The following is a 14,588-nucleotide window of genomic DNA, read 5'->3' on the forward strand; positions in this document are numbered from 1 at the left end:
TCCACTATAAAAGCTATAGCTTTCAAACTCGCACAATAGAAGTGACTTCCGGAGCAGTGACTTCAGGCTGTCAGCTTCGCCAAAGTTCACGAAAAAAGACCAACCCGCAGCCCTGGGCGCTTGAGACAGGGCGGCTCTCCGAAAGCACTTACCGCCGCTTCCCTACTTTCCTATCGGGGGACGCATCGAAGCCGCAATCAAAAACCGACGCCAAGGTGCGGTCAAAGAAAATTTGCTGCGGCTTATCTCATCTAACCCTGGAAATTCAAAGCGATAGCTTGCTTTAACCTCGTTAAGTCTAGTGTTCACGTGGTTAGCCTTTAATGCAGCTGTAATTATTATACTATTCGTCCGAAGCCTGCCTGTGTCTGCAGTTGTGGTCCTGCTTCCGGCATTTTTCGAACCGAGTGACTTGCACCTCCACATCTCCGAAGCTACTGTATTTCACGATTGTAGGTTGACTCGGATGCACATCGCCCCCCACCCCCATGGCATGTCGAAAAGCATGAATAAAGACAGAACACACGAGCGCATTCCACCTCCAAAATATATTGGACACCTGACCTACACCTCATTCTCACTAGTGTCATCGTCTTCACTAGTGGTGCTGCTGCCATGACAGCTGCCGCGACCTCACAGCACGTTGTCGCGCAGTGTGAGCTCGCCCTTTCCAAAACACCGCATTACAACATCGCACGGAATGACTGACCATGAGGAAAGCACCCAAAAGCGCACAGTAGCCAGGGAGGCTGTCTTCATGGTCAGCCCGGCTGATATGAGCGGTCAATTGTCCGCCGAGAGCCACTTATTGTATTCGCGGCGTAAAATGACCCCTGAAAGTCTTATTTATTCCCATGTCAAGCGCCTGAAGTTGCCCCGCAAGATTACTGGTGATCACCATCACCCCCACGGGGTATCTGACGCTGCTGGTTAGACCACCTCTAAACGGCCAACGGAAGATGGCACATGTACTACTGCCAGCCGAGTCAGAGCAAAAAAAGAAGTATTGAGAACTAGCGTTCGGAATAACTACCATTTGCAATAGGTAGAGTCGGAAAGAAAACGTGGAGTTGCAACTATGCCATTGCGTCTCTGATTTCTCGTTTGGCTTGCCATCCCTCGTTTCAGTTTCCATTACAGGTTGACCACAGAACGTTGGATTTTCAAATTTAAAGGAATGGATGGATCTACAATCGGGTAGATACGGTGGCTTCGCGCGCTTGGCACTCCGGGCGCTCTTCAGTGAAGCAGCTCGCCGGGCGATGTCAGCGGGCTGGTAAGATGCGTCTTGCCGACAGCTGCTCAAAGCCTTCTGCTCCCGCGCAACGCCGAGTGGTAACGGCCCGGCCTCACTCTCATCCATGGCCAATCTCGCACTGTCTATGCGGCGCGGCGCTCCCCTTGGCAAGGCGCGCGGCGAGTCACGTGGTCAGGCGGCGACCCAGATGCGGAGAGCGCAAGCGCCAGGCCGGCGGCGGCGGCGGAGCTCGGCGAGGAGAGCCACGTGCTGCGTTGCCCAGGCTGCGGCGCAGGTGCGGTCAAATGAAAGTCAAGTTTCTGGCGGCGGCGAATTCGGCTCGACCAAGTTAGTAATGCTTTGCTTTAAAAGAAAAGAGCAGGCATTCCTCGGCGAACTTTGACGAACTCGTACCGTACGAAATCGGTGATTTCTCCTACACGCGGATTGCTCCGGGAGCTTACGTTACATCGAAAATTTAACATATAGGGTGAGGAGGGGGAAATAGAGAGGAAGATAGCAAACTGTTTTGCCTTTTCACCACGTACATCACAGCAAAGTAAACGATAAGTGTAAATTTGGCATTAAAATTTTATTCTCCGTCCACATCACCGCCTTTTCTATAGTCAGAGTTTGCGTAAAGGCGTCCATCGGCTTTTCGCACGCCCATTATCACTGAGAGCCTCGCTGTTTCGTTGGTAACTTTATGACCCATGCGCTCCAGCTCGTCAATTTGGTCCTGTGGATTGAACAAAAGGATAGTATTATGACGTGCCTGGCTTGTCTTTCTAGTATGTCAAGTTAAAACGCCAGGTCCCTTGCACCGCTTCATCACGGCCTTTTTTATTCCAGCATAAGTGCTTTTAATTTCCCCGACAACTGGCCAGTCATAATCTATGGACACAATGGCCACCTCTCAAAAACCTATGGTAATAGCAGGGCGTAGACTATACCGTGAGAAGAAACGGAGCAGTTGTGATTGTTCAGGCATTAGTCACGCGCTCCCCTTCCAGCCGTTTGGCTCGTTCTCCCACTAGCTTGTAAGACTTCATTGCAGGAGAAGCAACATTAGTACGCATTTCACGTTACATGTCAACATATGTTACACGTCAACACGTCAACGTATGCACTACTTCTTGCCAGTGAGTATTGAATCATGCTTCCCACAAAAACGTTAAATTCATTGAAGAGGGATTTTAACCCCGAGTTATTAAAAGTTAAGGCAAACAGAGTGGCAACTTCGTCAAAAACAAAAACTGAAGAACGTTGATTATGAGCTATAAGGCAGAAGCCTGGAAACGCTACAGTTCTTCGCATCTTCCCTTGTTACTCTTACCTTACACAACTTAGCCTATCCGATGGATAATCAGCAAGCTTCAATAGCACTTTTAACGGGTGCGACAATTTGAAATTAACAAATAATCATAATAATTTATTTTGTCTTAAAACCCCTATTTTGGGAATTGCATAAGTGGGGGACGCATAAGCTTGAAAATGGTCGTAGTAACTGTCAGAAAAAATACATATAAACACCAATAACAAGCAGAATACATAAAGGTGCGAAAGAGAAGGCTATGGCCGCTTACGTATGTTTGCTAGAAACAAAAAGCAGGACGGAAGGAAAAACAAATGAGACACTCATAAGAAAAAGTTAAGAAAACATGTCAAAGTACGGGTAAGAAGTTTTGGGAAAGAAGAAGACCGATCGCAGCGCACACCTGAGCCCACTGGGTACCAAGGGCTTAAAAGAAGGGACAAAAAGAGGATAGAGACAATACAGAAACAGATTGAATACCAATAAGAAAAGAATGAGGCTGCAGTAAGGAAGGCAAGAAAGCAGTTTATCCTCACTGCAGCAGCATGTTTTTTTATTTATTAATTTCCAACAATGCTACTCTCAGCTTGAGAGCATTGCAGCTCTCGTAAAGACAATAAATGTAAATGTAATCGTAAAGACAATAAAATACGGAAGGAAAGAGCACGTGGGAAAAAAGACAAGGATGAGTCAACAGTAAGGAAATGTTACGAAACAGTTTCGGTGCACAAAAAATAAGAATAACTTCAGCTGCACCTTGGTAACAAGAAATATAGAAAAGCAAGGGAAGATACAGGCTGCGAGACACGGGAACTTCACGCTATCACCTGGATTGGATAGTAGTACACGTCAATTTTTCACACGCTGCTTAGTTATTGGACCTATTGGACTTGGAAGGTTAATGGTACAGGTTCGACGGGGTTTGAATTTATTTGGGTCACGTTCAGTATAACTTCTGGTTTAGACAGGTTATACCCTCATCTGCTGTATTGGGAAGAAAAATTGTCAAATGAATTGGTACAACCATGCAGTTGCTGCTTCCACATAGAGTTGTGTAGGTGGCATGAAGTGCGCAATGGCGGTAGTAATAATGAGCTTTCTACGTCGGGAAATGTGTAATATAGTTTGTGAAAAAGATAGAGTAGCGATTTTCCTCAGAGAGCAGAGAATAGGGAGACCGAGGGACGATTTTATGGCGGAGATGCCCGAAGGGAAGCCGCAAGATGGGCTAAACGATTTTGGAATGACTCACGAGAATTTATCAACGAGTTTCATGGGCGTTCCGAACTGCTGTTTGTACGAGCACAAGCGTAGCTCGCACAAACGTTGTGTGTGTTAATTGGCAGACTGTAGCAGGTGTGCAAGATAGGGATGTTCTGATGTACTGAAGGCTTTGAGAGGCATCGGTTGCAAGTTACAGGAAGTGGTCAGACCAGGTTAACTAACTGTTTATGAGGACACCCAGGTACCGGTGCCAACTCGTGAAAAGTCGGTTCAGTTTAGCGAGTATGCAAGGGTAAGGTGAGAGGGTTTTCGGGTGACGTGGGATGCGCTTTTGTTGTCTTCATGCGTTCCTGTCCCCGCTAATTTGCCCCCAGTGTGATTTTTGAGATCCCAACTCGCCCAATTTTCAACCCTTTTACGTGCATAAATTAACACTTCAATAAGTTGTTTTGACATTCACAGCGAGCACCAAGGTCATCTTGGAGAAGAAGCTGATCACCTTTGCTAGAATTTTTTCTCCAGAGAACACAGTCATCCGCGAATAGCCAAGTGGAGGAAGAAATACCGCACGGTAAATCAACACACAATAAAATCAGAGGGCCGAGAGCAGCGCCTTGCGGTGTTCCGAACGTTATTGTAGTAGTGCGTGAATAAAGACCCGGTATGGTAACAAAGCCTGTACCCACACAAAGAACCCACAGAATGAACAGTAAAAGTAAGCACTCCTATGTAATAAAGATATTAACCCCTTATCTACAGCAGGTCTAAGCCCTCACCAGCCCACTTAAGGCCTCTGCTATTGTGTTATCTCTGTAGCCACCTTTTGCCCCGAAATTCCTTATCTTTCATCTCCTTCAAAGTACCTGTCTTCCCCTACTACTGTGCCTGTTGCTAGCTCTTTTATTACCCTCATAGTGCACCGATCGTCTGTGGCTACTCAATTCGCAGCCCTGCTTGGGGCTCTTTAATACATTACTGAAGCTGTTCGTCGAAGGTGGTCCGTTTTTTATTCCAAAAGTGCCCAGCAAAGTATTCAAGCATCCCTGGGATTCGGTCCTTTCCACCAACTGGTGAAAGAAATTTCAGTATTTTTTTATCAGGCCGTCATTAAGGGTCATGATATTTTATTCACGTGGCTGCTATGTCCCTCTGGAATCGCCGGCAATGTTGTGGCTGATGCAGCTACCTGGAACGGTCAGGACACTGAAAGCATCATCTTGTTTCCGCTGTCAAGGACCGCCACCCCTGCGGTGCTGTTAATCCTGCTACACTTCTTTGTGTGGTTTATTGAGCTCATCTAAATTTCCTTGGCTTGGTTTACGGAACTCATCCCAATGTCTCCTGCACGGATTCCAGCCCTTACTTTAATCCCTCGCACCACTTGGCCACGGTAACTTTCAAGGACAAGGTCATCACCTCCGCCTCACTCAAGACCACATCTACCTGCGCTGAGGCAGAATTTCCCATGGCCCTCGCCACCTCTGAAACACCTGCACCGATCATAATTACTGACTCTCAGGAGGTTTGTCATGGTTTTATAGTGGGTGAGGTGTGCCTTAGTACATGGAAGTTTCTCACTAACACGCCCCCGTTCGGAAGACCGATACCGTGTATCCCCCGGGCACTCCCCACAAACGGGTAACAACTTTTCCCATAGGCAAGCCGGCGAACTTTAGACCCAGGGCTCTGAGAAAACGCCGATTATTGTTCCCCTGATCGCATACCAAGTGCTACCCAAGGTTACCGCTCGTCAAGACGTTTCCCACCATTTCACCCGAAGGTTACAAAAGCAGAATCATACTGTAGGAGCTTGAGTCAATCACCTTTTGTAATTCAACTGGGCAACGTCGAGTTGAATGAGGGAAGTACCAGATCACATTTCGATCTCCCAAAGGGCTACATTGCCCGTGGCGGATCCAGAAGGGAAAGCAGGACCCAGATGTCTTATTATCGTGAAGAAAAGTGCTGCAGAAATTCAGAGAATTGTCCACGAATGCCTACCATTCGTTTTCAACTTTTCTAGAGTGTGAGTTCACAGCAAAATATGGCTACGAGTACCTAAAGACGTTAGATTATTTTATCGTTTTTGTTTTCTTTTGTTTCTTTTCGCCAATGACCTAAATATACAACATTAGAACGGTGAATTGCTTCTACTTCGGTAATTTTGTTTGTGAAGATGCAAGGCGTACTGCAGAGTTGGTCCATTTAACGTATTTTTATACGTATTTTTAATATGGTTTTGCCCACTTTTTTCGTTAAATATTTGGTTTCGGAGGGAAAAGCGTAAAATGCATATTTCTGATTTCTTCAGATGATTTTTGCAAAAATTTCGTTGTTTCTAGTTTTCTTATTCTTGGTTTTTCAAATTTTCCACCAACCAAATATGTCAAATTACGCTAATATAGGGATTAAAGATCTGGCTCTTAGCCCAACCCATGTAGGTGAGGAGTGCAGCCTGCTCCAGAAGTAACCATCATTCCGGATATCTAAGAGGCTACACTAGAAGAGTTCAACTATGTTATGATGGCTCTTAAGAATACAAACACCACCCCATAACCAGATCAGGATCTGGCAAAATGGTGTAGTACATGGCTGCCGCCTACCATGATTGACCAACTCTAGCCTCGGCCCTCAGTGTGCGGTAGCTGTAGAGCACATGGCCACTGGGGCAGTCAGGACAGCGATAAATCTCTGTATTCAGACACGCCGCTTTTTGACTTGACCCTGGCAACGTTCAACGCATGCACGCTGTTTACTGAAGGAAGCTTCCCTGTACTACTTGAGGAGCTCTCGCACATAAAGGGGGATATTATAGCCTTAATCGAAGTTAGGAGAGCAGGAGAAGGCTTCATGCAGCTCACTAGCTGGCATAATCGGTGCTACAGTAGATACCAAGCGAAAAAAGAACACGCCGTGGGATTTTGAATCCACAGAGAAGCAGCAGGGAACTTACAGGTGTTTTTCAGCATGAGCGAGAGAGTCGCGGATGTTGTGACCAAGCTAAATAGACAATTGTACTGGTTAAAGATATATAATTCAGGCCTATGCGCCAACAGCCGGCTGTGATAATGAAGCCGTAGACAGCTTCTACGAGGACGTCGAATCAGCGCTGAAGAAGCCAAGAACACAGTTCACGATTATAATGGGAGACTTCAACGCAAAGGTCGGTAAGAAACAAATGGGAGAAAGATCAGTGGGGAACTTCGGAAAAGACAATCGCAACAGTGGAGGAGGTGCATTTGTGGAATTTGCTGAGAGAAATACCCTGAGGTCCATGAACACATTTTTTACAAACGAAAGAATATGCAATGGAGGTGAAAAAATCCCGATGATGCAAAAAAAAAACCAGTTTAACTTGATTTTAAGTGGCAACCACGTAAAGTGCGAGACATGGAGGTGCTAAGTAAGATTCATGGCAGCGATCATAGGATGGTTGGATACAAGCTATGGGTGAATATTTAAAGAGAAAGAAAACTCGTGAAACGTAAGAACCACCGGATGGAGTCAGTCAGATCGAAAGCGCAAAAGTTGAACATACCTCTTCGATTCGCGCTTCTAAATGAGCAGAACAAGACTTGTGTGGACAGGCTAAACGAAAACCTAACAACAGCAATCAGAGAATCAGCAGCAGCTGTGAAGCTGTGTAAACTTTGGCAGCACGTAGGAAAGTATTCAGGTTAAAATTCTTATTTAACATTCTAAGCGACAAGACAGGAATAAAAGAACCTCATTACATCACTACTAGACGAGATAACCCAAGAAAAATAAGACCGTACCAGTGCCGCATTGATGTCTTTAAATACTCACTTTTTCCTAAAACGATTGAAGATTGGAATGCTCTACCCAGTGAAGTAGTTGCCGCGTCTGATTTTCACACCGCCATCGATGATTTTGTGATGTAACATGTAACAGTTGTGTGTTATGCTCCGCCATTATATTTCTAAGTGACGTTGCCCTTTTGTGTATTGCCCTTTTCTGTGATTGCTTTATGCATCAAGGTTGTAACCCCCCTACAATAATGCCATATCGGTGCTGTATGTATATGTAATAAATAAATAAATAACATGTAGAAACTAGCAAAGAAAACGAAGTAACTGAGGAAAGGGTTAAGTACGGCGGATCATAGTGAATTAGCCGAGCTGTCGAAACTGGTTAACAGAAGTAAAACAAACGGCATTCGTGCATATGCATATGCATATTCGTGCATTCGTGCATGGCAGTGATCAAGGAAGCGCAGCCAGCTCGAAAGCAACTAAGAGGAAGCTAGCCATCGGCTAAGACCGGATGTACGCACTGAGAGACCAGCACAGTAACATTACGCACAACTTGGAGGAGATAATGGACGTAGCAGAAAGATTCTGCAACAGGCTGTATGCCAGTGACGTTAGACCAAGGGAAACTGCTGAGTGCATTAGTTTAGCATGCGATGTCCAACTAGCAACCAAAGTAGAAGTAGGAAAGGCAACCAAAGGCATGAAAATGGGAAAAGCTGTGCACAGGTGACGACGTCATAACAGAGGATATTTTCAAGAAAGGGGGAGATATTGTACTGCAAAAGTTCCTGTGCCATTTCCGGAATGCTTAAAGGCCCAAAAAGTGCCTATAGTCTGGAGAAACGCCCACATTATTCTATTTCATAAGAAGGGAGATACCAAGGACCTCAAGAATTTCAGACCTATGAGCTTACTCTCAGTTGGTTACAAGCTGTTTACCAAATTTACATTTAGCCACATAAGTGACAGCCTGGATTCTCCTCAACCCAGATAGTAGGCTGTATTTAGGAGAGGTCACTCAACCATAGATCAGGTACATGTCGTCAATCAAGCGATAGAACAATCCGCAGGGTACACTAAACCCCTTTACATGGCCTTTATAGATTATGAGAAAGCATTCGATGGCGTTCTTGCTGCAGCCGTCATAGAAGCATTGAAAAAGAGGGAAATGGAGATCTTTATGAGACTTCTAGAATACATATATAAAAAATGCATGGGCATGATACCCCTCTACTAGCAAAACTTTAAATTCAGATCCGAAAGGGAGTAAGACCGAGAGATACTTTCTCGCAAAAGCTATTCAAAGCATTGCTGTAGGGCGTATTTAGAAAGCTTGACTGGTATCATATAGGTTTAAGGATAAACGGAGAATAGCTGAGCCATTTGAGGTCAGCGGACGACATAATCTTGCTGAGTGAGACGGGGGAACACCTGCAAACACTGCTTGATGAAATACAATCAGAAATCACGGACGTGGGGCTAAAAATAAATATGATTAAATCTAAAGCAATGCGGAATAAGCATGGCAAAGGCGTCCCCTTCTGCTTAAGGAACGAAACGCTAGAAGTAAAAGATTATAACTATCTCGGACAGATGGTTAGTGCTGACCCCAACTACGAGATAGAAATCCGGCACAAATTAGGTAGGCTGCGGAGCACTCGGGAAGCACTCGGAAATAAAGAAAAGTAAGCTACTTGTGTCACTAAAAAGAAAAATCTACTACCATTCATACTGCTTGTGATTACATAAGCAGCTGAAATGTGGCGCAATACTAAACAACTAGAATGCAAACTTAGGGCTGCTCAACGGGCCATGGAACGAATAATCTTCGGAATAACACTCAGGGACAGGAAGCGAGCTATCTCGATCAGACAACAATCTAGTGTAGAAGATATCATAGTTCAAATAGAGGAAAAGAAATTGTCTTGGGGTGGTCTTGTAACGAGATGAACCGACAACAGGTGGACAATTGGGCAAACAGAGCGGAAAGAAGGAGATGGGCTTAGACAAAGAAGGGGACGTCCATTAACCCGATAGAGGCGCCCGGGCTAAAATAAATAAATGGGAAGAGGGGGGGGGGGGTAAACTGTGGACTCGAGAAGCGCTTGACGGGAGCGCTTAGATGTAAATAGGAGAGGCCTTCGTCCTGCAGGGGCCTGAATGGACTGATGATGATGATGGTGAACGATTAAAGGTGTTACTTCCGCCAAAACTACATTTTCGTGTAAATGCAGGGCGTTACATGGTTGGCAATATTTGCTAATTTTAGTTCGTATATTGGACGTTTCTTGGGGGGGACTTTTCTTTTTATTCCTAGGTTTTTGCAAGAGATGTATAATATGCATCCGTAAAATATACTGTTGGGCTAGTTGGTTCATTGCTTAAAGAAAAACGAGCGCTACAAATGAGGTCAGAAAATACCAAGAACGACGAGACAGATGCGCTACTAACAACTGATTTATTCCATGTAAAGACAGGGATATAAGTAGCTTGTCTACAAAAAAATATAATATGCATATTTTTGTTTTTGTAAAATCACTTTTGTGAAAATGTTATTTTTACTATTTTCTTATTTATGGGTTTTTCAAAAGTTTTCCTGGCCAATTATCTCGATTCACGCTATTATAGCGATTACAGGCGTTGGTTTCCCCAAATCTGCATTTTTGTGGAAACGCATGGTAGGGAGCACTTGATAGAGAATGCTACGCATTAGTGCAACGCACACTCTGAGCGACGCAGTGGTTGGAACTTTGTCTTCCTCTTTACTACACGCTTCAGCCCCTCTTCCCTCCAAAGTGGTAACTGGCCTGCCCTCCGCTCGTCCGTCCTCGATTGCCCGTCATGCATCCAAAGCCGCAACTGGCCTGCCTGTTTCTCGCCGCGCATATAACATTCGTCCTGTTAACGAGAATAACGTCGAGTCTGAGAACCACCCAGAAGACATGGAGTGTCAATCGGTTGCGTATAAAAGAACAGGATCGCCGATTTTGGGTTCACCTGATCCGTGCCCGAAACAAAAGACAAAGAAAGGTCAAGGGATTAAAAAAACAGGTGATATTTTGGAGGCGGCTGTGGCGGCCACCACTTCCCCATCATGTCTCTTCGGATACTTTAATGGAATTGTCGTAAGTCTTTTCAGCGCTAACAGACCTTCACTATATTTTCTCTAAAACCCAACCAGATGTTATTGTACTGGAGGAAACTTGGCTGACTCCTGGTCGGCCATTTAGATTACCGAATTACCGAACGTTCCGTTTAGACCGTCCAACTAAAGTAGGAGGATTGCTAACTGTAATATCCCCTCAATTTGGCCATAAAGACTATCTTTTGTTTGAATTAATGTCCCTGGAATCAGAAATTCTGGCAGTGACGTTCAACGTTCCAAAGAGAGAGAGAGCGAGAGAAAACTTTAATGAATACTGAAGAGGTTAGCCCCACAAAACGGCGGGGCTTGCTACTTCAGATGGGGGTGAACATAGTGAGGTGAAAAAAAAAGAGGGGAAGAAGTGAAAACCAACAATGAATAAAAGGGAGAAGAAAATAAAATCAGTTCGGAACGTAGAAAAAATTTACAGCACTAGGAGAAAAAATCTGAGGTTTCCAAGTTTAAAGAACATCGGTTAGTCTCGTGTCAGGCAGAAAAGTTCAGAGAGCCTTTGTCCCTCGCGCCGCGTCAGCGTGATTTTTCCAAGGACCAAGAAAGTGACGCAGCTATAAAGAGTGTCCTCGTAGCAGTCACACTAGAGTTCTTTAAGCTGTTTCGCGTTGAGTTGTGTGCTTCGGGCAGTAACACAAGACATGCTGTAGGTCGTCTCTCACAGAGCACACAGAGCACAATGGCGAGTCCGCCCAGCCTATCTTAAAAAGAAAACTACCAGTGAAGGCAATGTTCAGGCGTAGTCGGTGAAGGACACCCTCAGCTTTCTTTTGCAGACCTCGTGGAAACTGGAAATTGCACTGAGGGTCAATCGCGTGCAGAGGCAAGGGTATCTTAAGAGGGGCCTGCCAAGCTGATAACTGCAGTTTCCATCCAAGCGCATTCACGGCCGTACTTCCGTCTTGTCTGGAATACGGGATTCCAATAGACACAAGCAGATTGTGCGCCTCTTTCTCTGCTGCGTCAGAGATGACGTTCCCCTTGATGCCGGAATGACCCGGCAGCCATTGAAGCGAGATGCGGTGCCCGTCTCGTAGCCCTAGTGTGTGCCATGCGTTTAGCTCACGCACAAGTTGGCTACAGCGGTGGGATGGCTTCATCAGTGCTTGCAAGGCAGGCCGCGAGTCGGTAAAAATCACCCATTGTCGAGCGGGACTATTGGTGATGTGATGGAGGGCCGCCCTAATAGCAGTTAACTCAGTGAAGGTGGATGACGTCTTGTGACTGAGTTTCTCTTTCACAGTTAGTCCCACCGACGGAATGCAGGTTGCGTTGCATTTTCTATAGTGAACACGCATTTTCCGGGTGGAGTAACTTCCACCTCTTCACTCGCCGACATGCTGTCGTGTCGGCGTGTGAAAAGCGAGTTGTTCTTTGTGGGGATTTCAATTCGCATCACGTATCGTGGGGTTTCCGCACAGATTCCTGTGGCAGGCGTCTTTGCGGCTGGATGCGGGACAACAATTTGTATTGTTTTAACTCTTGAACTGCGACAGTTTTTCGCTGGCAGGGCAGTTCTGTTCTTGATTTGACCTTCTCCACCCCAAGAAATATTTCTTCATGGTGTACTTGGGATCAAGCTACAAGTAGCGATCACATCCCTATTTTATATGAGTTTTTATGCCCTTCTAAGTCACTGCGAGCACATATAGTTCGGCATATAAATTTTCATCACGTTCAAAAAGAACTAAAGACAGCACTTTGCTCTATTCCATGGGCAGACGAGGAACTCCGGGCAGCTCAAGTGTTATCAATCCTTTCTTAATCTCTTAAAATATCCCACTTTATTGTTTGTGAACAAAAAAATGGCGGCTCCAGTCCATGGTGGAATAAGGAATGTGCTCGTGCGTATAGTCAGAGAGAAGCGGCTTAGAAGGAAGTTCTTAAAAACCAATGCCCATCCAATTGGACCAGTTACAAGTTTGCGGCTGCCATATTCAAGCGGATTGTTTCTAAAGCAAAAGAAAATTATAACACCGAAAAGTTTGCCTATCTATCAAAGTCCAAAAATAGACGCATGTTGCATAGACTCCTTTGTTCTAGAAAGGTTGTACGAGATCAGGATAACGGCAAGTCAATTGTTCAGTCAAAAAGTGAGTCTATGGAAACATTGGAACAAATTGAGCAGGAACTGGAAACTCGTTTTTCTTCTGGGTTGGCCTTTCCTTTGGCGTGCCAGGTTTCAAATGAGGGCTTCACTCCAGTGACAAGGGCGGAATTAGCTGATATTGTATTGCAGCTATCTGAGTCTGCTCCAGGGTCAGATGGCATTACGGTGTGAACGCTAAAATTTCTGTTTGAGGTGTTTCCTGATGATTCGCTCAACATTGCCAACATGTCGCTAAAAAACAGCTGGATACCTTCGCAATGGAAACTCGCTAAGGTAGTACCATCGTTGGAAAATGAATGTTTGGGTTTCATCCAAGGCAATATTAGGCCAATTTCGTTGACTAGCAGCGTGGTAAAGCTGGTTGAAAGGTTATTGCATAGCCGGCTTATGGGGTTTCTGAACACTAATTGTATTCTAAGCCCCGCCCAGATTGGCTTCAGACCTGGAAATTCTATTTGGAAGGCCCACGTTGACATCGAGAGCCGTAATAAATTAGCTCGCTGACTAAAACATGTCAGTGCACTCGTAACCCTAGATATAACAAAGGCTTCCGACAGCGTGGAGTACAGCACGTTGATGTCACGCCTTGCGTGTAGCGAGATTCCGGGTTACATTCGCTCCTGGATTGGTAGTTTTTAAAGGGAAGGAAATTCTTTTGTTCCAAGGGTGGTTTATCGACATCCCAGTATCACCAATTTCGTGGAGTTCCTCAGAAATCAGTTCTTTCTCCTGTTATTTTTAACTTACTCCTAAGTTCCATCCCAATGCAGAACGGTGTATCTACTTATGTGTATGCCGATGATATTGCTTTTTTCTCGGCTGATAGGGACATGCAAGCGTTGTACCAGCGACTGCAGGACTATGTGGTTGTCCTGGATACTTGGCCCAGCACGTTACACCTCTCGCTAAATGTCAGTAAATGTGCCGTTATAGTATTTCCTGCAATAACCCTATATCATTATGTCTAACATACCGGTTGCAATCCATCCCTCAGGTCACGGAAATTAAATACTTGGGTATAATTTATGACGACCACCTCACATGTCATCCTTATATTTCGCACATTGCTGCCAAAGGTGATAAAGCTGCTGGAGTGCTGCGTAGGCTATGCAATCATAAATTCGGTATGCGTAGGGACGCCATGCTAGTGATTTATCGTTGCTATGTTCGCCCTGTATTGGAATTTGTTTGCGTGTTATTTTCGGGCTGCGCGACGTACAAACTCCATCCCCTATTTCTGATTGAGAGATTGGCTTTGCGTTTATGTTTAGGGTTGCCAAAGTATGTAGCTAACTCTGTATTGTACCTTGAGGCACGGTTGCCTTCACTTCTGTATCGGTTTAAATTGCTAACGGTTGTGACATTTCTAAAACTGCTTGAATCTTCATTGTACGAGGCTCAACCCATTTTCCTCTTGAGACCTGACCTTTTTCAAGGATTTACGTGCCCCGATTTCAGCATCCTCCATTGGATTGCGTTCAGGCATGGCTGCAGCCTCTTCATGAAGATCGTTTTCTACTCCAGCCCTATTCTGATAATTTGTCGCCTGTCGACATAAGCTTGCACAACATTTTTCCTCCGCGTGCGAAATTATTGCCGGCCAGATTACTCAATAATTTGCTTGAAGATCATATGGCTACCCTTCATACTCATGTCGTCATTGCAACAGATGCCTCGCAAAGGGATGAGAAGGATGGGGTAGGAATACATTCTCAATTACCGTATAAACCGGAATATAGGTCGAGTTTTTTTCCAAAAAAATCCGCACAAAA

General features: G+C 45.0%; 1 protein-coding gene across 1 annotated transcript in view; it reads right to left on the reverse strand.

Annotated features, from left to right (window-relative positions):
* Positions 1-1,829: 1,829 nt before the first annotated feature.
* The window catches only part of LOC144146156 (scoloptoxin SSD14-like), a 116,220-nt gene continuing 103,461 nt past the window's right edge, over positions 1,830-14,588 (reverse strand). Inside the window, exon 12 of the mRNA XM_077678122.1 lies at positions 1,830-1,976. Coding sequence (XP_077534248.1) covers positions 1,830-1,976 — 147 coding nt within the window. The remainder of the gene's footprint in view (positions 1,977-14,588) is intronic.

This window comes from Haemaphysalis longicornis, unplaced genomic scaffold (assembly GCF_048455015.1).
Source record: "Haemaphysalis longicornis isolate Haplotype H1 unplaced genomic scaffold, Haemaphysalis longicornis Haplotype H1 scaffold_7, whole genome shotgun sequence".
NCBI classification, from domain to species: domain Eukaryota; kingdom Metazoa; phylum Arthropoda; class Arachnida; order Ixodida; family Ixodidae; genus Haemaphysalis; species Haemaphysalis longicornis.